Here is a 24731-nt window from a genome sequence, read left to right as displayed (position 1 = left end):
GATAAGGCTAGGATATTGGTTATTCTGTTGCTTATAGGGGTAAGAGTACTATCTCATCTTATATTTTTGATTGAAGAAAAAATATGATTAATGTTAAGCATCTACCTTTTGTTATTAATTGAGGATAGAGAATGTTTAGAAGGTAAAAACATAATTTTAATAAGAGTTTCCCCTCCCCTCCCTTCCCCTCCCCTCCCATCCCCTTCCCTGCCTCTCTCCCCACTCCTCCGACAGGGTCTCACCTTGTCACCCAGGCTGAAGTGCAGTGGCACAATCACAGCTAATTGCAGCGGCATGATCACAGCTCACTGCAGCCTCATCCTCCTGGGCTCCAGTGATCTCACCTCAGCCTATCAAGTAGCTGGGACTACAGGCACACGTCACTACACCACGCTGATTTTTCGTACTTTATTGTAGAGACAAGGTTTCACCATGTTGTTGAGGCTGGTCTCAAGCTCCTAAGCTCAAGCGATCTCCCCTCCTTGGCCTCTCAGAGTGCTGGGATTATAGGTGTTGAGCCACCACACCCAGCCAAGATCCTAAATTTAAACATACATTTAACACACATGCACACCTGGGATACCACATAGCTCTCATAAAATTAATGAAGTCAATGATTGAAGAGGTTCTCTAAGGATATAACTTACAGTGTATTTACATAAATTTTTAAATGTACTCATTAACAGTTGTGATATTAAAAATATTTCAGAACCAGGCTGGGCACGGTGGCTCATGCCTATAATCCCAGCACTTTGGGAGGCCAAGGCGGGCAGAAGGGCAGATCATGATGTCAGGAGTTTGAGACCAGCCTAGCCAACATAGTGAAACCCTGTCTCTACTAAAAATATAAAAATTAGCTGGGTGTGGTGGCACATGCCTGTATTCCCAGCTACTCAGGAGGCTGAGGCACAAGAATTGCTTGAACCCGGGAGGCAGAGGTTGCAGTGAGCTGAGATTGCACCACTGCACTCCAGCCTGGGCAACAGAGACTGTGTCTCAAAAAAAACAAAAATTTAAGAACCAATACAGCATGAAAAGGCATGGGTTATTAGTTATCGAACAGGGTTCTGACATCGCTCTACTACGCCAATAATGAATCCTTCAATTGGCCAGATTTTTCTGAGGGAGGGGCGTCAGTTGTAGCACTTAGGTGACTTGGGGTAAGGTCTATTTACCAACATTTATGGAATTATTAGTATTTTCACAACTGACACCAGCTTTTTTATTTCTAAATTTTTTTAGAGATGGTAGTCTCACTGTGCTGCTCAGTTGGTCTCGAGCTCCTGGGCTCAAGCGTTCCTCCCACCTGAGCCTCCTAGTAGCTGGGATTACAAGCAAAAGCCACCATGCCTGGCTCAGCCTTTATTTTAACAAGTTTGTCTACTTTCAATTAAATGAGAAGGATATATCTATCTCTTCCTATTGATGATTTATTATGTTTATCACAGTTTTTAAAAAGTCATTATCTGCTAATTCCAATATCAAGATTATCTATAAGTCTATTTATATTGATGGATTTTTCTCTTGACTCTAGGTTACATTTTCCTGTTTATTCACACATCTGGCCAGTCATTTGTTTGTTGCAGCATCACTGATTATCATGTTGTAGAGATTATGAACTCTTAATTTTGTCAGACGATTGTTGAGTTTTGTCTAGCAGGTAGTCAGATTACTGGAGGATAACTCTGTTGTATACAGTGATTTTCTAGGGAGATAGGGTTAGGGGAGAGGGAGAATGTAGTTTGGAATAAACGATGCTGACTCCTTCCAAGGAAAATCACTGGTAAACCAGTGACTACTCTGCTAAATTGCCTCTCTTGACATTGTCAACTTGAAGTAATCAAAAGGATCAGAATCCAGAGTTAATGCAAGCAGAAAGCTGACCAATCAGGGAGAACAGACTTCAGAAAATGGGGTCAGTGTTCCAAAGTTAAAAGTTCAGTTCTTGCAAGCCAGGCACAGTGGCTCACACCTTTAATCCCAGCACACTGGGAGGCTGAGGCGGGTGGATCACCTGAGGTCAGGAGTTCAAAACCAGCCTGGCCAACATGGTGAAACCTTGTCTCTACCACAAATAGAAAAATTAGCTGGGCGCGGTGGCGTGTGCCTGTCATCCCAGCTACTCAGGAGGCTGAGGCAGGAGAATCCCAGGAGGCAGAGGTTTCAGTGAGCTGAGATCGCGCCACTGCACTCCAGCCTGGGCAGCAGAGTAAGAGACTGTCTCAAAAAAAAAAAAAAAAAAAAAGTTCGGCCAGGCGCAGTGGCTCACGCCTGTAATCCCAGCACTTTGGAGGCCAAGGTGGGTCGATCACCTGAGGTCAGGAGTTCAAGACGAGCCTGGCCAACACAGCGAAACCTTGTCTCTACTAAAAATACAAAAATTAGCTGGGCATGGTGGCGTGCGCCTGTAATCCCAGCTACTCGGGAGGCTGAGGCAGGAGAATCACTTGAACCTGGGAGGTGGAGGTTGCAGTGAGCTGAGATGGTGCCACTGCACTCCCAGCTTGGGCAACAGAGCAAGAGTCCGTCTCAAAAAAAAAAAAAAAAAAAAAAAAAGTTCAGTTCTTGCTTATATAGGTGGAAAATAAAGTTTAGTAGGATTATAATGTTTTCTATACAAGGCTGGTTTATGAGTTACAATTTAGTTACAGTTTGTTTTCTTTATGGCTTTTCTTTACAGCTAGTTTTCATTTCCAATTTAAAAAGAGTGTATTTAACATTCCATTTTAAGACAATGTGATAGCCATGAAGTCTTTGTGTAAGAAAGATAAGAGAGGAAAGTTAATCTACCATGAAGATCAACAGTGAAGAGGGAAGGGGTCTTCCCTGGAGCCCTTTAGTCATTTACAGCATTTATAAAACAACACAGTAAGGAAGAAAGCTAATCTATAATCAGAGAAAGAAAGATTACAGCTGCCTAGATTATAGCTGCCTATTGTGTGACTCAGGCCCCATAATTACATTTCTTTAAGGCTCAAAAGTAATTCAGATTTCCAACAGCTTAGATTTTGAATTACATATTTTCATAGCATATAGTAGTACATCTAAAACATAAACTTTTTATACTCTACCCACCAAATGATACACATAGATTTTATCACTGAAATATAAATTTGAAATTAATATATAATGCTTTAAAAAGTGAAATGTCTAAAAACTGGGAATTTTAATTGATTACAAATGGCTGTGAAGTTCAAGAAATAGAGCTGGGTAAAGAAACATCTGTTTCTGTTCTTTTTCAGTACTTTTATAGTTGGGGAAAAACAGCAAATTCTACATTAGCTGAAATCTTTGGAGTATGAGTAATTGAAGTCAACTTTCCAAAGAATTAAAGGTTTAGTTTAAGAATTAAAATATGAAAAGACAGTTTTTTCATCATTATGGATTAAAATATTTCTGAAATATGCTCTTAAGTATGAAAACGAATTTAATAGTATTTAATAGGGTATATATAATATACACATAACATTTTTTGTTTTTCCTTATATAGTATTTGATACTTTGAACACTCTTTCTTAAATTCATCTTACTTCCTTGGCTTTCTTGATATCAGTTTCTACTGGTTTCCCTGGTTGTCTTTTTCTTTGTGCCAGTACCTTTGCAGTCTCATTTATGGGTTCCTCTTTCCTCTAACCCTTTCCCTCTTCTTGCCTCCTTTGCACAAATATTTAGTGACAGATTTAACTAACACTGCCCTTGGGGCTGTGCCTACAGAGGTGAGCAAAACAGGCTATTTCCCCATTAAAGAAGTAAATGCTGAGTATCTTCACAAATATTGATAAGTGTTGAGATCATGCTATGTAACTATTTTTGATTTCCTGCTTGAGAAGTCCTCTGAAGATGGAGAATATTTTATTCATCCTCGAATATCCAACACAGAGTATAACACCTGTCACAGAGGATAGGCTCACTAAATGTTTGTAGAAGGAATGAACAATGTGAGACTTGCTAATACCTAAGAAATATATTGGCCTGGAACTATACTCCAATACAGTAGCCACTAGTCACACATGAATTTATTTAAATTTACATTAATGAAAAGTAAATAAAATTTCAGTTATTTTATTGCACTAGCCATATTTCAAGTGTATAGTCACCACATACAGCTCATAGCTACTGTTTACAGATAGCACAGATACAGAACATTTCCATCATTATTCAAAGTTTTATTGGACAAGTGCCGGAGCATTGTTACCTCTACACTTCATGGCTCTAGATTGTCATACTGTTACTAGTTGGGTCTATTCATTTTATGGTTTCTCTACCTCTTTTTCTTTCTTTCTGCTATCACTTCTGTTTCCATCTTCTAATTTGCTGTTTCAATATTTGTAGTTTTTAATTAGTTTTATCAGTTATCAAGTTTGTGACTATGGCTGCCCATAGTCTTTCATTTCTTCCAGGATTTCTGATTCTAGATTGAAATATACATAGATAAAGTTGCAGATAAATGGAGATGTTTTATAAATGGTTTCATGATCATTTTTGCATGAGTATTCTCCAAAGCAGTTTTAATATTCATACACATTGCTTTCCCAGTATGCTCTCTTAAAAATTAATTGATTCTACCTACAGTTTGCAGTCTGTGTTGGAAGATCTCCTGGTTGCTACTTCTGATGGACTTCTTCATCTTATTCACTGGGAAGGAATGACAAATGGAAGGAAAGCCATTAATCTTTGCACAGTACCCTTTTCAGTAGACCTGCAGTCATCTAGAGGTAGCTATACTTTCTACATGAGGTTTGAACCAGTTGTTTAACGTTTGATATCTAGTTTGGTATCTTCTATGGATGAACACTTCTTTGGAATTACTTATGCAAGGGGAGAGGTGGGCAGAGTATGAGAGGCGGGGTGAGAGAGGCATTTAGTAGGAAAGGACAGTTTAATTGTTTAGGGTTGTTAGGTCATTATTTTTACCCTTTTAAACTTACAGGTTTTTCTGGCAAAAGGTGAGAGAGTAATTTATTATATTCTTAATCCTATTTCATGTGCTTATTTTTTTCATCAGTAGGTTCATTCCTGGGCTTCACAGACGTACACATCAGAGACATGGAATACTGTGCCACACTTGATGGGTTTGCTGTTGTATTTAATGATGGTAAAGTTGGATTTATTACACCAGTGTCAAGTAGATTTACTGCAGAGGTATGACTTATTTACTTTGAAGGGTTTTTTGTTATTGTGTACTTATTTTATTCTTTGTTATCAAATTCTTCTCTATTTTCATCATTCATGTAAGATTTTAAGGGTTGTTAATTTTTTAATCAAACCAAACATATAAATAGTATAAGTAGACAAAATTCTCTTGGACATGTTAAAGAAAAATAATGATTCCTGTTCTCCTCCCTGCTCTCCTCATGCCTAATTTTCCACTTTTGGAGGCAACTACTTTTTATTCCTTTACTGATTATTTTGAATTTTAATCTCCACTACTCTGAATATTTCCTTTAATTTTTAGTTTTTAGGCTGTGTTTATTGACTTCTTACTGTGGAAAGTGACCATTTACTTCCCTCTTTCCTGCTTCCACCATACTTATATTCTTCTCACATTCCCATTATAGTTACTGTGATTTTGATTAGGTTACTATTAATTGTTTATATTTTTATCAATATGTAAGCCCCATTAGTATCTAAACCATGTGGTACTGATGCATAAGTTTTTGCTCCTTAGTTTAGCTAAAAGCAGTTTCTTGTCACACAGCCAGGAAAGATTAGGCATGCAGACATACTGAAAAGTGAGGAGAGCAGAATTTATTAAAAGAAAGCTCTCAGCAAAAAAAGACAGGCTCCCACTTCACAGATTGATTACCAAGCCCCAGCACGCGTGCATGCACACGCACACGCACACGCACACGCTGAAGAGCCCAGGGTCCTGCTAACAGGCTCCCACTTCACAGATTGATTACCAAGCCCCAGCGCGCACACACACGCACACGCACACGTGCGCTGGAGAGCCCAGGGTCCTACCCACTGAACAAGGCGTGAACTTCCTGTGGCCCAACCCCATTCTCCTAGTGCGCTTGTGGGCATTATTCAGAAAGAATCACTCAGGAAGGGCAAACGGGCAGTTATCCCTCTGGATCACCAGTTTCATCTGGGACAAGGAGTCCCATCTTTCAGCCTTCAGGCTCTTTTTGAGCTTGAAGGTGGGGTTTCGCTGGGGACCCTTGGCCGACTCCTGTCTCTGTCAGTATCTTATAATTATTTTTCCTTTACTGCAGATTTTTCCTCCTGCTAGGAATTAATGATTGCCTTGTTCTTTATATTTGCTTACTTTTTGTGTACTTATCTCTTACTCAACCCAAACGGTCAGTTGTGTAAATATCCTCCCAGCTTTTTCAAACATATTAGCTGTTCTGTTCATCTTTTTTGTTTTCTTTTTTTTTTTTTTTTTTTTTTTTTTTTTTGAGACGGAATTTTGCTCTTGTCGTCCATACTGGAGTGCAATGGCACGATCTCGGCTCAACACAACCTCCGCCTCTCAGGTTCAAGCGATTCTCCTGCCTCAGCCTCCCGAGTTGCTGGGATTACAGGCATGCACCACCACGCCCAGCTAATTTTGTATTTTTAGTAGAGATGGGGTTTCTCCCTGTTGGTCAGGCCGGTCTTGACCTACCGACTTCAGGTGATCCACCCACCTCACCTCAGCCTCCCAATGTGCTGGGATTACAGGCATCAGCGATGGTGCCCAGCCCATTTCATCTTCTTTTTTTTTTTTCCACAGTACCACAAAACAATTTAATGGAGGAAGAGATTTTTTTTTTTTTTTTTAACCCTGAGGAACTGTATCACTTAAGGATGGCTTACAGAAGGAATGAGCTTACAAAAAACATGAGAGAGAGAGAGAGTGTGTGTGTGTGTGTGTGTGTATGTGTATACCTATGCAGTGTATGTGTGGGTCTATAGGTATGTATCACATGTCCACATGCATGTTCATAGCCTCCATGCACATGTAAATATTTCTTCATATAAACTTTTCTGACTTTAATACTAGGAAGAACTTACACTGGTTTTCTGAAGCCCACTGTGATATCAGAGATCCATTTCTAAATGTATCTTTTTATTTTTATTTTTTTAAGTTCTAGGGTACGTGTGTACAGCGTGCAGGTTTGTTACATATGTACACATGTGCCATGTTGGTGTTCTGCACCCATTAACTCGTCATTTACATTAGGTATATCTCCTAATGCTATCCCTCCCCCCTCCCCCCATGCCACGACAGGCCCTGGTGTGTGATGTTCCCCACCCTGTGTCCAAGTGTTTTCATTGTTCAATTCCCACCTATGAATGAGAACATACGGTGTTTGGTTTTCTGTCCTTGCGATAGTTTGCTCAGAATGATGGTTTCCAGCTTCACCCATGTGCCTACAAAGGACATGAACTCATCCTTTTTTATGGCTGCATAGTATTCCATGGTGTATATGTACCACATTTTCTCTATCCAGTCTGTCATTGATGGACATTTGGCTTGGTACCAAGTCTTTGCTATTTGAATAGTGCCACAATAAACATACATGTGCATGTGTCTTTATAGCAGCATGATTTATAATCCTTTGGGTATATACCCAGTACTAGGATCGCTGGGTCAAATGGTATTTCTAGTTCTAGATCCTTGAAGAATCGCCACACTGTCTTCCACAATGGTTGAACTAGTTTACAGTTCCACCAACAATGTAAAAGTGTTCCTATTTCTCCACATCCTCTCCAGGACCTATTGTTTCCTAACTTTTTAATGATCACCATTTTAACTGGTGTGAGATAGTATCTCATTGTGGTTTTGATTTGCATTTCTTTGATGGCCAGTGATGATGAGCATTTTTTCATATGTCTGTTGGCTGCATAAATGTCTTCTTTTGAGAAGTGTCTGTTCATAGCCTTTGCCCACTTTTTGATGGGGTGGTTTGATTTTTTTCTTGTAAATTTGTTTAAGTTCTTTGTAGATTCTGGATATTAGCCCTTTGTCAGATGGGTAGATTGTAAAATTTTTCTCCCATTCTGTAGGTTGCCTGTTCACTATGATGATAGTTTCTTTTGCTGTGCAGAAGCTCTTGAGTTTAATGAGATCCCATTTGTCAATTTTGGCTTTTGTTGCCATTGCTTTTGGTGTTTTAGTCATGAAGTCCTTGCCCATGCCTATGGCCTGAATGGTATTGTCTAGGTTTTCTTGTAGGGTTTTTATGGTTTTAGGTCCAACATTTAAGTCTTTAATCCATCTTGAATTAATTTTTGTATAAGGTGTAAGGAAGGGATCCAGTTTCAGCTTTCTACATATGGCTAGCCAGTTTTCCCAGCACCATTTATTAAATAGAGAATCCTTTCCCCATTTCTTGTTTTTCTCAGGTTTGTCAAAGATCAGATGGTTGTAGATGTGTGGTATTATTTCTGAGGGCTCTATTCTGTTCCATTGGTCTATATCTCTGTTTTGGTACCAGTACCATGCTGTTTTGGTTACTGTAGCCTTGTAGTATAGTTTGAAGTCAGGTAGTGCGATGCCTCCAGCTTTGTTCTTTTGGCTTAGGATTGTCTTGGCAATGCAGGCTCTTTTTTGGTTCCATATGAACTTGAAAGTAGTTTTTTCCAGTTCTGTGAAGAAAGTCATTGGTAGCTTGATGGGGATGGCATTGAATCTATAAATTACCTTGGGCAGTATGGCCATTTTCACAATATTGATTCTTCCTATCCATGAGCATGGAATGTTCTTCCATTTGTTTGTGTCCTCTTTTATTTCATTGAGCAGTGGTTTGTAGTTCTCCTTGAAGAGGTCCTTCACATCCCTTGTAAGTTGGATTCCTAGGTATTTTATTCTTTTTGAAGCAATTGTGAATGGGAGTTCACTCATGATTTGGGTCTCTGTTTGTCTGTTATTGGTGTATAGGAATGCTTTTGATTTTTGCACATTGATTTTGTATCCTGAGACTTTGCTGAAGTTGCCTATCAGCTTAAGGAGATTTTGCACTGAGACTGTGGAGTTTTCTAGATATACAATCATGTCATCTGCAAACGGACAATTTGACTTCCTCTTTTCCTAATTGAATACCCTTTATTTCTTTCTCCTGCCTGATTGCCCTGGCCAGAACTTCCAACACTATGTTGAATAGGAGTAGTGAGAGAGGGCATCCCTGTCTTGTGCCAGTTTTCAAAGGGAATGCTTCCAGTTTTTGCCCATTCAGTATGATATTGGCTGTAGGTTTGTCATAAATAGCTCTTATTATTTTGAGATACATCCCATCAATACCTAGTTTATTGAGACTTTTTAGCGTGAAGGGCTGTTGAATTTTGTTGAAGGCCTTTTCTGCATTTATTGAGATAATCATGTGGTTTTTGTCTTTGGTTCTGTTTATATGCTGGATTACATTTACGTTTATTGATTTGCGTATGTTGAACCAGCCTTGCATCCCAGGGATGAAGCCCACTTGATCATGGTAGATAAGCTTTTTGATGTGCTGCTGGATTCAGTTTGCCAGTATTTTATTGGTGGTTTTTGCATCAATGTTCATCAGGGATATTGGTCTAAAATTCTCTTTTTTTGTCTCTGCCAGGCTTTGGTATCAGGATGATGCAGGCCTCATAAGATGAGTTATGGAGGGTTCCCTCTTTTTCTATTGATAGGAATAGTTTCAGAAGGAATGGTACCAGCTCCTCTTTGTACCTCTGGTAGAATTCGGCTGTGAATCTGTCTCGTCCTGGACTTTTTTTGGTTGGTAGGCTATTAATTATTGCCTCAATTTCAGAGCCTGTTATTGGTCTATTCAGGGATTCAACTTCTTCCTGGTTTAGTCTTGGGAGGGTGTATATGTCCAGGAATTTATCCATTTCTTCTAGATTTTCTAGTTTATTTGTGTAGAGGTGTTTATAGTATTCTCTGTTGGTAGTTTGTATTTCTGTGGGATCAGTGGTGATATCCCCTTTATCATTTTTTATTGCGTCTATTTGATTCTTCTCCGTTTTCTTCTTCATTAGTCTTGCTAGCGGTCTATCAATTTTTTTGATCTTTCCAAAAAACCAGCTCCTGGATTCGTTGATTTTTTTTTTTTTAAGGTTTTTTTGTGTCTCTATCTCCTTCAGTTCTGCTCTGATCTTAGTTATTTCTTACCTTCTGCTAGCTTTTGAATGTGTTTGCTCTTGCTTCTCTAGTTCTTTTAATTGTCATGTTAGGGTGTCAATTTTAGATCTTTCCTGCTTTCTGTTGTGGGCATTTAATACTATAAATTTCCCTCTACACACTGCTTTAAATATGTCCCAGAGATTCTGGTATGTTGTGTCTTTGTTCTCATTGGTTTCAAAGAACATCTTTATTTCTGCCTTCATTTCATTATGTACCCAGTAGTCATTCAGGAGCAGGGGTTGTTCAGTTTCATGTAGTTGAGTGGTTTTGAGTGAATTTCTTAATCCTGAGTCTAGTTTGATTGCCCTGTGGTCTGAGAGACAGTTTGTTATAATTTCTGTTTTTTTACATTTGCTGAGGAGTACTTCCAACTATGTGGTCAATTTTGGAATAAGTGCGATGTGGTGCTGAGAAGAATGTATATTCTGTTGATTTGGGGGGAGAGTTCTGTAGATGTCTATTATGTCCACTTGGTGCAGAGCTGAGTTCAATTCCTGGATATTCTTGTTAACTTTCTGTCTCATTGATCTAATGTTTGACAGTGGGGTGTTAAAGTCTCCCATTATCATTGTGTGGGAGTCTAAGTCTCTTTGTACGTCTCTAAGGACTTGCTTTATGAATCTGGGTGCTCCTGTACTGGGTGCATATATATTTAGGATAGTTAGCCCTTCTTGTTGAATTGATCCCTTTACCATTATGTAATGGCCTTCTTTGTCTCTTTTGATCTTTGTTAGTTTAAAGTCTGTTTTATCAGATACTAGGATTGCAACCCCTGCTTTTTTTTTGTTTTCCATTTGCTTGGTTGATCTTCCTCCATCCCTTCATTTTGAGCCTGTGTGTGTCTCTGCACGTGAGATAGGTCTCCAGAATACAGCACAATGATGGGTCTTGACACTTTATCCAGTTTGCCAGTCTGTGTGTTTTAATTGGAGCATTTAGCCCATTTACATTTAAGGTTAATATTGTTATGTGTGAATTTGATCCTGTCATTATGATGTTAGCTGGTTATTTTTCCCGTTAGTTGATGCAGTTTCTTCCTAGCATCGGTGGTCTTTACAATTTGGCATGTTTTTGCAGTGGCTGGTACCAGTTGTTCCTTTCCATGTTTAGTGCTTCCTTCAGGAGCTCTTGTGAGGCAGGCTTGCTGGTGACAAAATCTCTCAGCATTTGCTTGTCTGTAAAGGATTTTATTTCTCCTTCACTTATGAAGCTTAGTTTGGCTGGATATGAAATTCTGGGTTGAAAAGTCTTTTCTTTAAGAATGTTGAATATTGGCCCCCACTGTCTTCTGGCTTCTAGAGTTTCTGCTGAGAGATCCACTGTTAGTCTGATGGGCTTCCCTTTGTGGGTAACCCGACCTCTCTCTCTGGCTGCCCTTAACATTTTTTCCTTCATTTCAACTTTGGTGAATCTGACAATTATGTGTCTTGGAGTTGCTCTTCTTGAGGAGTATCTTTGTGGCGTTCCCTGTATTTCCTGAATTTGAATGTTGGTCTGCCTTGCTAGATTGGGGAAGTTCTCCTGGATAATATCCTGCAGAGTGTTTTCCAGCTTGGTTCCATTCTCCCTGTCAGCTTCAGGTACACCAATCGACATAGATTTCGTCTTTTCACACAGTCCCATTTTTCTGGGAGGCTTTGTTCATTTCTTTTTACTCTTTTTTTCTCTAAACTTCTCTTTTCGCTTTATTTCATTCATTTGATCTTCAATCATTCGATCAAATCGGCTACTGAAGCTTGTGCATGCATCACGTAGTTCTCGTGCCATGGTTTTCAGCTCCATCACGTCATTTCAGGTCCTCGCTATGCTGTTTATTCTAGTTAGCCATTTGTCTAATCTTTTTTCAAGGTTTTTTTCCTTGTTTGCAATGGGTTCGAACATCCTTCTTTAGCTTGGAGAAGTTTGTTATTAATGATTTTCTGAAGCCTTTTTCTCTCAACTCATCAAAGTCATTCTCCATTGAGCTTTGTTCCGTTGCTGTCAAGGAGCTGCGTTCCTTTGGAGGAGAAGAGGCGCTCTGATTTTTAGAATTTTCAGCTTTTCTGCTCTGGTTTCTCCCCATCTTTGTGGTTTTATCTACCTTTGGTCTTTGATGATGGTGACATACATATGGGGTTTTGGTGTGGATGTCCTTTCTGTTAGTTTTCCTTCTAACAGTCAGGACCCTCAGCTGCAGGTCTGTTGGAGTTTGCTGGAGGTCCACTCCAGACCCTGTTTGCCTGGATATCACCAGCGGAGGCTGCAGAACAGCAAATATTGCAGAACGGCAAATGTTGCTGCCTGATCCTTCCTCTGGAAGCTTCGTCTTAGAGGGGCACCCGGCTGGATGAGGTGTCAGTTGTCCCCTAATGGGAGGTGTCTCCCAGTTAGGCTACTCATGGGTCAAGGACCCACTTGCGTAGGCAGTCTGTCTGTTCTCAGACCTCAGACTCCATGCTGGGTGAACCACTACTCTCTTCAAAGCTTCAGACAGGGACATTTACGTCTGCAGAACTGTCTGCTGCCTTTTGTTCAGCTATACCCTGCCCCCAGAGGTGGAGTCTACAGAGGCAGGCAGGCCTCCTTGAGATGTGGTGGGCTCCACCCAGTTGGAGCTTCCCTGCCACTTTGTTTACCTATTCAAGCCTTAGCAATGGCAGATGCCCCTCCCCCAGCTTCACTGCCGTCTTGCAGTTCGATCTCAGACGCTGTGCTAGCAGTGAGCAAGGCTCCATGGGCATGGGACCCTCCAAGCCAGGCACAGGAAATAATCTCCTGGTGTGCCGTTTGCTAAGACCGTTGGAAAAGCGCAGTATTAGGGTGGGAGTGTCCCGATTTTCCAGGTACCAACTGTCACGGCTTCCTTTGGCTATGAAAGGGAATTCCCCGACCCCTTGTACTTCCCGGGTGAGGTGATGCCCCGTCCTCCTTGGGCTCACACTCCATGGGCTGCACCCACTGTCTGACAAGCCCCAGTGAGATGAACCTGGAACTTCAGTTGGAAATGCAGAAATCGCCCATCCTCTGCATCACTCACGCTGGGAGCTGTAGACTGGAGCTGTTCCTATTTGGCCATCTTGGAACCTCCCGTTTCGTCTTCTTAAAGAAATTTCTCTGGGAGCCTTCTGGCCTGCTCCAAATTAGACTGCTTGCTTACTATAATCTTTAACACAGCTGTTTTTTGGCCTTCTGTCATAATTATCCTGAGATTCCCTTTACTCTTATTTGTGTCAGATCTTTTAATAGCTAATAGCTAATTAATATATGGATTTGGCTGCTGTGACAGAGACCTAAAATTAAAATGATTTATTGAAAACTGTGAATTTTGGTTGGTTTGGTTTACTATGTCCTTTACCATAGGATGAGCTGACTGAGTTATTTCCTTGGGGGTCCTCCTACCTTTAGAGTCATACCCTTCCCTCTGTCCCTCCCTTCTGCTCTCCTCTCCTTCCCTCTCTGTCTCCAGTGTTCCTTGGAAAAGAGTCCTGCAATCCTTTCTACAGGATATATACTTGGCTACCCCAATATTCTGGGATTTGAGTTACAGAAGAGTTAAGCTAGAGGATCCAAATTCAAGATGTGAACCTTTATTTTCTATCCCTGTTTTCAGTGTGGTCCATAGGCCTCTGGTGGAGGTGGTAGGGGTGGGGGTGTTTTGTTTTGTTTTTCTCCAAAGAAAAATACCCAGTTTTCCATAGGAGTGGAGGTGGGGTATTTATTGGCTGCTCCCCTTTGGGGAAGTGCTCTGGGAGGACCTAGTTGCTGCTTTAAGTAGGTTTTGAACCACTTCTACAACATTTAATTTAGCCTTTCAAAGACACCTGAATTCCCAAGCCTTTCGTGTACCCTACAACTTAAATTTAGATGTTTCTCAGCATTCTTCCCTGTCAGGTAAGGATTCTACTCATTGATATGCTTTCCAGCTTCTAAAATTTTCTAATGCTGCCTCCTATTATTTTTGTCTTTGCTGCTTTATGTTTTTTTAAACAAAAACTCTTTTCTCTTGTAGAAGCTACGGTTTTAGGAGTCCAAGAAGCTAAATATTTATATTCAGTCAACTCTCTTTAACTGGAAAGGAATTTAAGTTTTTAATGGCCTTTTTTAATTGTTGTCATTCTGTTTGGTATCAACTTTAATATTCCTATCTAATATCTTCCATTATCAACTTTATTCAGATAGTAGGTACTAAATAATATATTTGTGATCACCTGTGTCAGTACATAAATAAGAATAAAAATAAACTTTTGATGAATTAGAAAAAAAAATCTCTTTTTTTTTCCTATAAGGTGCATATATATTTGTAATTATCTTTGGGACTTAAATGTTTAGACTGGAAATAAAAATATTAGAGCTGAAAAAGTGGATTGACTCTTTTCCAAGTACTTTAGAGTTAGTACAAAATATATTCTCAGCATTTATTAGTATGTAATTAAATAATTTTTTCTAATAAGTTAAGGATTTAAAAGCTAATGAAAAGCAGATGGGCATTACTAAATAAGGTATAGATAGAAAATACACATTAGAAGAAAACAGTACATATGTATTAATGGTAATAGGGAAATAACTAAATGACATTTAACAGATGTGTTAAAATGTGATTATGTCAGTCCTCTGTGGAGACTCATTCAGTAGGACTAGATTATTAGGACAGAACCTCCTGAGGACTAAAAGAGCTGGAGAAAAAATATATTTTTTAATATGCTTGAAGGCCTTGGAGCACAAACAAGACAGGAAAGAGTTGCCAGACTAAGGGAGGCCAGCAATCCAGTGAGCTAAGCCCAATATTTAAGTCTACAATGAACCTGGACAAACTAGGCTATATGCAACAACACAGATAGATCTTACAGACATGGTAAGCAAAAACAGCTAGACACAAAAGAATACATGCTATGATTCCATTTGAGGTAAAAATTAAAGGGCAAATAATATAGGCAGTTCTAAATTAGAGTATATATGGGTGCAGGTTTAAGTGGTAATGATTTAAAAGAAAGAAGGAGGTGATTACCATGTAAATCTGGATATTTTTTGTTGTAGGGGTGTGAAGATACAGTGATTGGGAAAGGCACTATTGGGAGACTTTTGGGTACTCATGATTCTTGGCCTGAGTAGCAATTCCACAAGTGTTTGCTTTGTGATATTAATTGAGATGTACATTTCATTTTCATGTATTCTTTATTATAATTCATGACAGAAAAGGTTAAAAAATTTTAATATTCTTCTTCTATATAACTTGAAGAAAAAGCCAAAATTCTTACGGTGGCCTTCAAAGCCCTAAATACCTGACCTCCTGTTACATCTCTTACCACATATACTACTTTCCTTTCACAACCCATCCACTTCACTCTATCCACACAGGCTTCTTTGCTGGTCTTTGAGCATGCCAGAAATGCTACTACAATAGGGCTTTTACACTTGTTTTATTTCTTTGAGGACTTTCCTCAAAAGACATCCTTATAGGGAAACCTGTTTAATATTACATCCTTCCCCTGTACTCCCTCTTCACTGCCATTGCTTAATTTTTTTTGTATAGTATTTTTTAACCTCCAATATTCAATATACTTTTTTAACTTGTCTGTCTCTTGACTCAAATGTAAAGCAAGGATACAAGTAGAGATTTTGGTGTGCTAGTATAGCCTCAGCACCTAGAGCAGTGCTTGATGAATGGTAACCACCTAGAAAATACTTATTGTAGGACTGAATTTCAGTCTAAGCAGCAGTTCAGAGAAATAATGCTCACTGCTGTCTTTACCATTTGTGACATAAAATGTCCAGTTTTATTATTAAAATTAAAAGATAAAATTCCTACTAAAGCAAAGATTCTGTGTTTAGATAGTAGATTATATAGGTGATTGTGGAATTAAATGAAATCTGTAGGATTCTAGTTCAAATAGTTGTGATTATATTGTATCTTTAATGTTTACTATTAGGATCATCCAAAAATAAAGTGCTGTATTATAGTGTGCCACTTTTTGTGCTAACTGAACTAATGATTATGACCTTTGCCTTGGAATTTATCATCTAAAATGTCTGTGATTTGACAAATAAGAGCAAACAACTGAGCTGAATCTATTCTCTATATATGGAGATAGCATATGGAAATAGCATATACGCTTACTAATAAGGTCATTTATTTATTGAATGCTTGTTGAATGGTAGGCATTGTCCTAAATAGTTTACATGTGTATCTTCATTTAATCTTTGAAACACCCTGAGAGGTAAATATGATAAGAAAACTGAAGCTTAAAAAAGATCAAATAATTATTTTGAGGAGTGAAAGCAGTCCTGAGCTGTCAGCCTTCCAGATACCATGCTGTTAACCATTACATTATAAAGAAGGGAATTGTAGAGAATAGTAAGCAATTTTGCTTCTAAAGAATAAACCAAACAGAATGTACTACTTTTCACTGACTGAGAAGTTAAATACTACTATGTGCTAGGTGATGAGAATAATTACAGTGAGCAAGCTAGATGCTGTTTCCGCTGTCAAAATGTTTACATTCTAACAAGAAAGTCATCTTTGAGTTTGGAGATGAATTTCCATATTTTAGTGTTTTTTAAATAAATTAACTAGCACTGGACTGAGCTGAGTATTTATCAGACCAATTCATGAGAAGTTTGAGGTTTTAAAGGAGACTATTTGGTAGTATTTTAAGGGGGACTATTGTGGTAGTCCTGGTGGGATATTTTCCTCTGCAGATGAAACCAAATAAAGCATTATGAAATTGTATGTTTATTGAAGGAGAATTATATTGACTATGGTAAATTTGGAGAAACACTTTTTAAGCCTTAACTATTTTTCTTTATTATAGCAGCTTCATGGAGTTTGGCCACAAGATGTTGTTGACGGAACGTGTGTAGCAGTAAATAACAAGTATCGACTAATGGCATTTGGCTGTGTGAGGTATAATTGATGTAGGCTTTTGCATTTTTAAGAGTTGTTGCAAAAAATACTGTTTTTTTTTTTTTGTAAACATAAGATGTTCCTAACACACTTATAAACTGTATCATGCTATCATAATTTGTCAGTCAACCTTAATATGAAACGTAAAAGTATTTTATTAGATTGAAACAAACAAAAGTAAAGGGCAGATTTTGGAGGTTGAGCATGTTAATTTGTAAAAGTTAGCTTTTTCTTCAGTGGTAGAAAATTGAGTTACAAGTTAAACAGAATAAATCAGTTAAAGTTTAGGTTCTTTATTGTTTAAAAGAGGATTTGGAAGATTTTTTTTAATAATCTTAATTTTTAAGACATCAGCATTCATGATGCCTTCAAATTAGTGAGTGTGCTTTAGTTAACAACCAAATTTAAAGTGCACATATAAAACCAGTTTCTTGCCTTAGTTTATTAAATAGAGATTTTAGAAATAAAATTGAATACAATTATTTATTCAAGTATCTGTATGCCTATCACATACCAGCCATAGTTCTAAGCACTTGATACGTTAGAAAACAAAAATACTGAACTTGGTTGAGCTTAAATTTTAGCTCATAAATTTTAGCTAAAATAAAAAGATTATATTAGTTGTTATAATGCCTTGCAATGTATATAGTGCTTTTTAGTTTTTTAAACTTTCTTAAATATAAAATCCTATGTTGCCCTCAAAATGAGACTTGGTTGTTCTATAGAATACATATCTAGTATAGTCTCCAGCCATATCATCACCACCCAATTTAAGTATCAAAGTGTTTTTTTTTTTTTTTTTTTTGAGATGGAGTCTCGCTCTGTCACCCAGGCTGGAGTGCAGTGGCGCCATCTCAGCTCACTGCAAGCTCCACCTCCTGGGTTCATGCCATTCTCCTGCCTCAGCCTCCCAAGTAGCTGGGACTGCAGGTGCCCGCCACCATGCCCAGCTAATTTTTTTTGTATTTTTTTAGTAGAGCAAGCATTTCACCGTGTTTGCCAGGATGGTCTTGATCTCCTGACCTTGTGATCCTCCTTGGCCTCCCAAAGTGCTGGGATTACAGGCGTGAGCCACCGTGCCCAGCCAGATTTTTTTTATTAGTATAAATAATTCACATATTATAAATCACCTTCATTACACTCTTAATAAACTCTTTGTAAAGTAGGAAATCCTCATCCTCAACTTTTTCTCAACACATTGATCCTCATTGAGCAGTTAAATGTAGAAATACAAGTAAGTTTAACTTAGCACAAGAGAGAAGGAAAAGCTTTTTTTTAATGTTTGTGGATTGGATTCAGTCATATTTTGTTTAGAATTTTAAAATATATGTTCATGAATACATTTCACCTATAATTTTCCTCCTTTTCTTCTGAGTAAGGTTATGGCTGTCTCATAAAGCAAGTTAAGGAGGGATTCCCTTGTCTTCTCTATTCATCTTTGAATGTTTGGTAGAATTTGCCAATGAGAAGCCATCTAGACCTAGAATTTTCTTATTGGGGATTTTTTTGGACTACTGATTCAATTCAGTTTTTAAAAAAATATACATATATTATGTATATATTTTAGATATATATTTATAGATTATAAGTATATATAATTTTATATATTATATATATTTTAAATATATATATATTTATTTTATTTTATTTTATTTTTTGAGACAGTCTCGCTCTGTCGCCCTGGCTAGAGTGCAAGGGCGTGATCTTGGCTCACCACAACCTCTGCCTCCTGAGTTCAAGTGATTCTCCTGCCTTAGCATCCTGAGTAGCTCGGATTGCAGGCATGCACCACCACGCCCGGCTGATTTTTGTATTTTTAGTAGAACGGGGTTTCACTGTGTTGGTCAGGCTGGTCTCAAACTCCTGACCTCGTTATCCATCCACCTCGGCCTCCCAAAGTGCTGTGATTATAGGTGTGAGCCACCCGGCCCGGCCCAGTTTTAAAAATAGATTTAAGAAGATTTAGATTTTGTATCTCTTCCTACGTCATTTTGGCAAGTCGCATTTTTTTCCAGGAATTGGTTTCTTTCTTATTCACCTTCAAACTTACTGGCATAAAGTTTATAATACCCTTTTTATTTCACATTGTGAAACAAAAATATACATAAAAAGTAGTACATAATCCAGATATTCATAGTTTAACGTTGTAGTACAGACACCCATCTCTTCACAACTGGATCAGTAAATAGAACATTACTGGTCTCCAGTCACAAACTGCCTCTGCTACTTCCTAGTCACAACTCTTATTCCCTCCTTGACTCACTTAGTAACCGGTCAACATTGTGAGATTCATCCATGTCATTTACCAGTAGTTGTAATCATTTTTTAAATTGGTTTATAAATAACGTTCCATTGTCTGAATATAGCATAATTTATCCACTTTGCTGTTGACATACATTTGCCTTATTTCTTGGTTTCTAAGAAAGGAGACATTCTCTTGTATAAATGGAATATCTTTATCACATGAGATAATTAATGATAAATCCCTAATAGGATCTAATACCCAATTTATATGCAAATTAACCCAGTTGCCACCAGCTAAATTTCTTCTATACCTCCTTTGTTCCAGCCAGAATCAGTCAAGATTCATTAATTATATTTGGTTATTATTTCTCTTTAGTTACCTTTTAACTACAATAATCCTTATACCACTTTTCTTATTTTCATGACATTGACTTTTTTTGAGTCCAGGTCGATTCTTTATAGAATATCCTGCATCCTAGATTTGCCTTATTGTTTCCTCATGATGGCATTTAACTAGTTTATCTGACACCTGTCATGACTAACCTGGAAGCTAGTTCTTGTTGAGCAATACAGTCAAGTGACTAGAAAGCCCACACATCAGGCATGGAAAAGCATTTAGAGAAAATACACAGAGACAGAAGCAGTGGCAAGTGTGCAGTTCCATTTACTGCATTTGGGGCTAGCACAAGGCTGGGTGTTAGAATCCAGGAAGAAGTACTCCTCCCTAGGCTATGGGCTTATAAGCTACATGATTGGGAAGTACTAGCCCTCCCCAGGATAATGTAGGTAGACTCTTGACTTATAACTTTTCAGTCACCTGAGTTTTCATCAGCTAGGAGACTACAAGCTCTCTTCTAGCATGCCCATGGGTTAGGGTTAAAGTTTTGTGATTCTAGCTGTGTGACATAACAAACCAGTGTCTGCTAGTCCAGATCTGCCAACACTTATCAAGACTAATTGCCTTGAACACTAGGTGATAGCTGGTGTCCTTAGAGTCATGTAAGAAGCCAGCTTCCTTTTAGGATGCCAGTTTGCAGCAGATCAGTATTTTAACAACGTTCCTGTTAACCTAAATATTTAAAGGTATTACTAGATTCTGGTTACACATTTTGTCATGGGTGATGATATATACTTCCTATGGTATCATTTAGTAATAATGTCAAGTTGTTTCAGTATTAGTGACGCTAAATTTGATCACTTATGGTGACAATAGCCATATCTCTCTTACAGAGATTTGCTTTGGAGTTAGTAAGTCCTGTCTTTTTAATGAAAATATATTTTTCTGTTACATTGGGCTGGTGAGAAATGGAAGGAAAAGTAGTTTAAAGAATACAGGCACTATAGAATACCTAAAAGATTGTCAGACTTTTATAAGTAGTAACTTAGAACCTACTTCTTATATTTAAAACATGGACTCCTCACTAACATTTTAGAGCTCAGCAACCCAGGGTTAGCAGTTGACAGTTGTCAGATGCAAAGCAAAAACAAACACCTGCTACCCACTTAGTGCTGTCTCTCAGCAAAAGATGATCTATTTGGGCAGATAGTCTGGAAAGAAATCTTTTTCAGATATTTGGCTTCTGGGTATGATTGAATGACAGATCAGATTTTCCCTCCCACCTGATACAGCCAAGGAAACGGACAAAAATACGAAACAGCTGTTTTGAATTCAAAACACGAACATAAGGTAACAAGGGACAGTGATTTCTGAAGATGAGAAACAAAATTATCTCTCTGTAACTGCCCTTAGTTTTTATTATTTTGAGTGTTTGTAGGCTGCAGCACAGGATTGGGGAGATACATCCTGAGCTGAGATAAGCACATGGAAATCAGAGAATCTGGGAAAACCAAGGCAGCTAGAGTTCATAATATAGACACCAAAGAGGTGGCAGAAAGAGAGAACTTCAGAGAGCTGTAGAGGGTCTCTCTTGAATATTAAAATGAGACATGGAAGATATTAGAAAAAGACTGAAATTAAACTTCTAGAGGTGAAAACTATGATGTCTGAGATGAAAAACATATTGTATGGAACTAACAACAGATTAGACATTGCAGAAGAGAAGATTAATGGACTTGAAAAACAAATTATCCAAAATGGAACACAGAAAGAAAAAAAAGAAAACAAAAACAGAGTATCAGTAAGCTGTGGGACAACTTTAAGGAGCCTACTATTGCAGGTCTTTTAGTTAGTCCCAGTTCTAATACTTGAAAAGAGGTAGGACCTGGATGGGAATGGATCAAAGCTGCTGTGAAGAAACCGTCTGATTCTCCTACCACCAAAAAAAAAACAATCTGGCAGTCATAAACCAGTGTCATCCTATTATGTGCAAAAGCATTCTTAGATTAAAAAGTGCCTTTAAGAACAACATTTGTTTCTTTTTCTCACTGCAAGTGTTGCATAAGTAATGTAAAGCAGGAGCCTCATTTTCAAATGCTGAATGTGGATTAAATTTTTGAATTGAGAATATACCATGAGCAGAAATGAGACTTTTCTGTTATCATTGTAGTTCAATTTTGAAATGTAGCTTAGAAGTATTACAGAGATTTTACTTTTGGCTTTAGGCCCTTCATAAATTTGACCCTTGTAAAGATGTTTTAAATTAAGTAATTATATATACCATATACACAAAAAAGCATATATATTTTAAAAATACAATGTTTATAAATTACCATCCAACGTAAGAAATAATACATCACCAGTGCTGATGAAGCCTCCTGTTTACCCCTCTTCTTTGATACTCCCCTTTCTCCATCAGAGTATCACTAATATGAAATTTGTATACATTAACTCTTTGTTGTATTTTTACCACAAATATATTTACTATTAATACTGTATATCTACTATATATATCAAATATGTATGTTTATATTTGCTATGCTTTTACACACACACATGTGTGTGTATACATATATTTTATATCTTAAACGTATATACTGTTGACCGTTGAACAGCCCAGGGGTTAGAGGTACCAACCCCCCAACACAGTTGAAAAATTTACGTGTAACTTTTGAGTCGCCCAAGACTTTTAACTACTAATAGCATACTATTGACTGGAAACCTTACTGACAATATAGTCAATTAACACATACTTTTTATGTTAATATATATTAATATTATATATTGTATTCTTACAATAAAGTAAGCTAGAGAAAAATTAAGAAAATTATAAGGAAGAAATTAAGTACTTACTATTGATTAAGTGGAAGTGGATCATCTTAAAGGTCTTCATTGTCACTGTGTTCATGTTGAGTAGGCTTGAGGAAGAGGAAAAGGAGGTATGTCAGGGGTGGCAGAGGCAGAAGAAAATACACGTATAAGTGGGCCCATGCAGTTCAGATCCATGTTGTTCAAGGGTTAACTGTATTCGCTATCCATGTGGCTAAAGTTCATTCATTTTCAGTGCTGTATGGTATAATATTGCTACACCATATGTACTATAGCCAAATAAAAGTTCATTTTTTTCCTCATGTTGCTAGATAGGTCATTTCCTTTTTTAAAAATTATCACAATAGTACAATGGACATTGTACATATCTCTAGTAAACATTAGACAATAATTTCTGGGATCTATCTGGAAGTGAAATTGCTAGATTAGAATATGCCTTTTTTCAAATTTATCAGATGACTGCAACTTATTGACAAAGTGGTTTTGTTCTAGTTTACACTCCCACCAGCAAAACAGAAGAGTTCTATAATGCTTTTTCTATTTGTATTTGTCTTTTTTCACTAAAAGTTTTTTGTTGTTGTTTTCACAGTGGTTCTGTGCAGGTCTATACAATAGATAACAGCACTGGAGCCATGCTGTTATCTCATAAATTAGAGCTAACAGCAAAACAGTATCCTGGTGAGTCTTTTTTTTTTTTTTAAACATTTTTAATGTACTGGTATTGCCATGTGTAGCAGATGCTGATTTTAAGTTAAACAGTACATGTCATGCAATAGGTCAAATACTGGGGCTCTGGGTATGTAAACTGGCTCAAGTCTGGAAATTGATTGAGGGGCCGTGATTCTGTTTTAATAATTCAAATTAGTATTTTGTCCATTCGACCTTGAAGTTTTCTGCTTGTATAAATTAAGTGGGAATGCAGTAGGCTTCCTATGAATTTCATTTCCAGGAACACCATAATTAAGTAGCCAATGCCCGAGTTCTACACAAGTCAGACTATTCTGATTGCCGCTTTGCTTCTGCTGTCCATTACAGTAGCTATGCCCACCTTGCCTTTGATAGTTGATTGCTGCCACTTGGCCCCTGCTGCCTCTGGATCCAGTTATTCCCATTTTGTATTTAAATTTTGTAGTTGAGTGACTGAGGTTCCCACTGTTAGATCTGACATACAGAGAAGTGCAATTATAGGGTTCTTCAAAGATGTAGCTGCTGCCCTTACAAATCTGTTTTGCAAGGCATCAGTCAAGGGTATATCTTCTGGACCCTCCCAGCTGGGATGAGTAGGTCTAAAGTGACTAATCCACTCCACCTTCTGAATCTCCCTAAGCCTTTGGATCCTTTCCTCTACATTAAACCAAGGGAGATCAGGCATTTCCAGCTCACTCACAGTGGGCCATCTTTTAATCCATATTTCAGCTAACCACGCAAATAAACTATTAGAACCTTTTTTAACTCCCTGAGCTACAGCTTTAAATGCAGAGTCCCTACTTAGTGGACCCAAATCAATAAATTCAGCCTGATCCAACTCTGTGTTCCTTCCATCATTATCCCACACCCTTAATATCCATTCCCGTGCCTGTTCTCCAGATTTCTGTTTATGTAAATTAGAAAACTCAAGCAGTTCCCATAGTGCACCTCCTCATGGGTCATACTCTCAACCTCACCTCTAGAGGCCTGCCAGGACTTTATTTATAGGTCTAGAAGCAAACAGAGGTGTTGGGGGTGGCTCCTGAGGAGAATCAACGTTATCTTGCCTGGCAACTGCCTCAGGGGAGGGCATCACTGTTGCCTCAGGCAGCACAGGGTTTATCTCCTCAGACAAAGGTGGAAGGGCTAATGGCAGCATGGGTCCAGGAGGGGATGTTGCCACTATTGGGGATGGGGAAAGCTGTTTCTTCTGGCAAAAAAAAGGTTCACCAGAGTTTACAAACTCATTGAATCTAGCTTCATCAGGGTCCTCCCACACATCCCCTTTCCAAGTTGCAGGGTCCCATTCTTTTCCAATCAATGCCTTCACTTTAACAGTAGACACCTGGTGAGGCTGTGCATGCACCTTTTGTTGTAGATCAGCCACTCAAATGATAAGAGTTTGTCTCTATGTTTCCACAATTTTAGCTCTTTCTGTATAGGAGATAAGACCCTCACTCAGGGCAATCTTAGCAGATTTGAGGCTCAGTATCTGCTTCTGGGAGATAGAATCCTTGAGTTCATCATTTTCTTTTATCACCTTGTTCACTGAACTTAGGAGTAACCAACTAGCTTCATTATGTTCCTTGATTCTCCACATATGGTCAAAGGTGTTATGTATAGAGTCACTAAACTCCTTGCATCTCATAAGC

At 38.1% G+C, this 24731-nt stretch overlaps 1 protein-coding gene across 5 annotated transcripts in view; it reads left to right on the top strand.

Moving 5' to 3' along the window:
* RIC1 (RIC1 homolog, RAB6A GEF complex partner 1) overlaps nucleotides 1-24731 on the top strand; it is a 175228-nt gene that overhangs the window by 84288 nt on the left and 66209 nt on the right. For 4 of the 5 annotated variants that reach the window (XR_008509651.2, XR_002916223.3, XM_024251965.3 and 1 more), the window contains exons 5-8: nucleotides 4573-4715; nucleotides 5006-5142; nucleotides 16891-16982; nucleotides 22982-23070. Coding sequence is in view for 3 of the 5 variants with exons in the window: in XM_024251965.3 (XP_024107733.2) it covers nucleotides 4573-4715; nucleotides 5006-5142; nucleotides 16891-16982; nucleotides 22982-23070 (461 nt within the window). In the remaining 2 variants the exon portion in view is untranslated. The remainder of the gene's footprint in view (nucleotides 1-4572; nucleotides 4716-5005; nucleotides 5143-16890; nucleotides 16983-22981; nucleotides 23071-24731) is intronic. The other variant, XM_024251964.3, reaches the window with a different exon arrangement.

The sequence above is a fragment of the Pongo abelii genome, chromosome 13 (genome assembly GCF_028885655.2).
Source record: "Pongo abelii isolate AG06213 chromosome 13, NHGRI_mPonAbe1-v2.0_pri, whole genome shotgun sequence".
In the NCBI taxonomy this organism is placed as follows: domain Eukaryota; kingdom Metazoa; phylum Chordata; class Mammalia; order Primates; family Hominidae; genus Pongo; species Pongo abelii.
The sequence above is the reverse complement of the archived record's forward strand: the minus strand, read 5'-3'. Positions and strand labels throughout refer to the sequence as shown.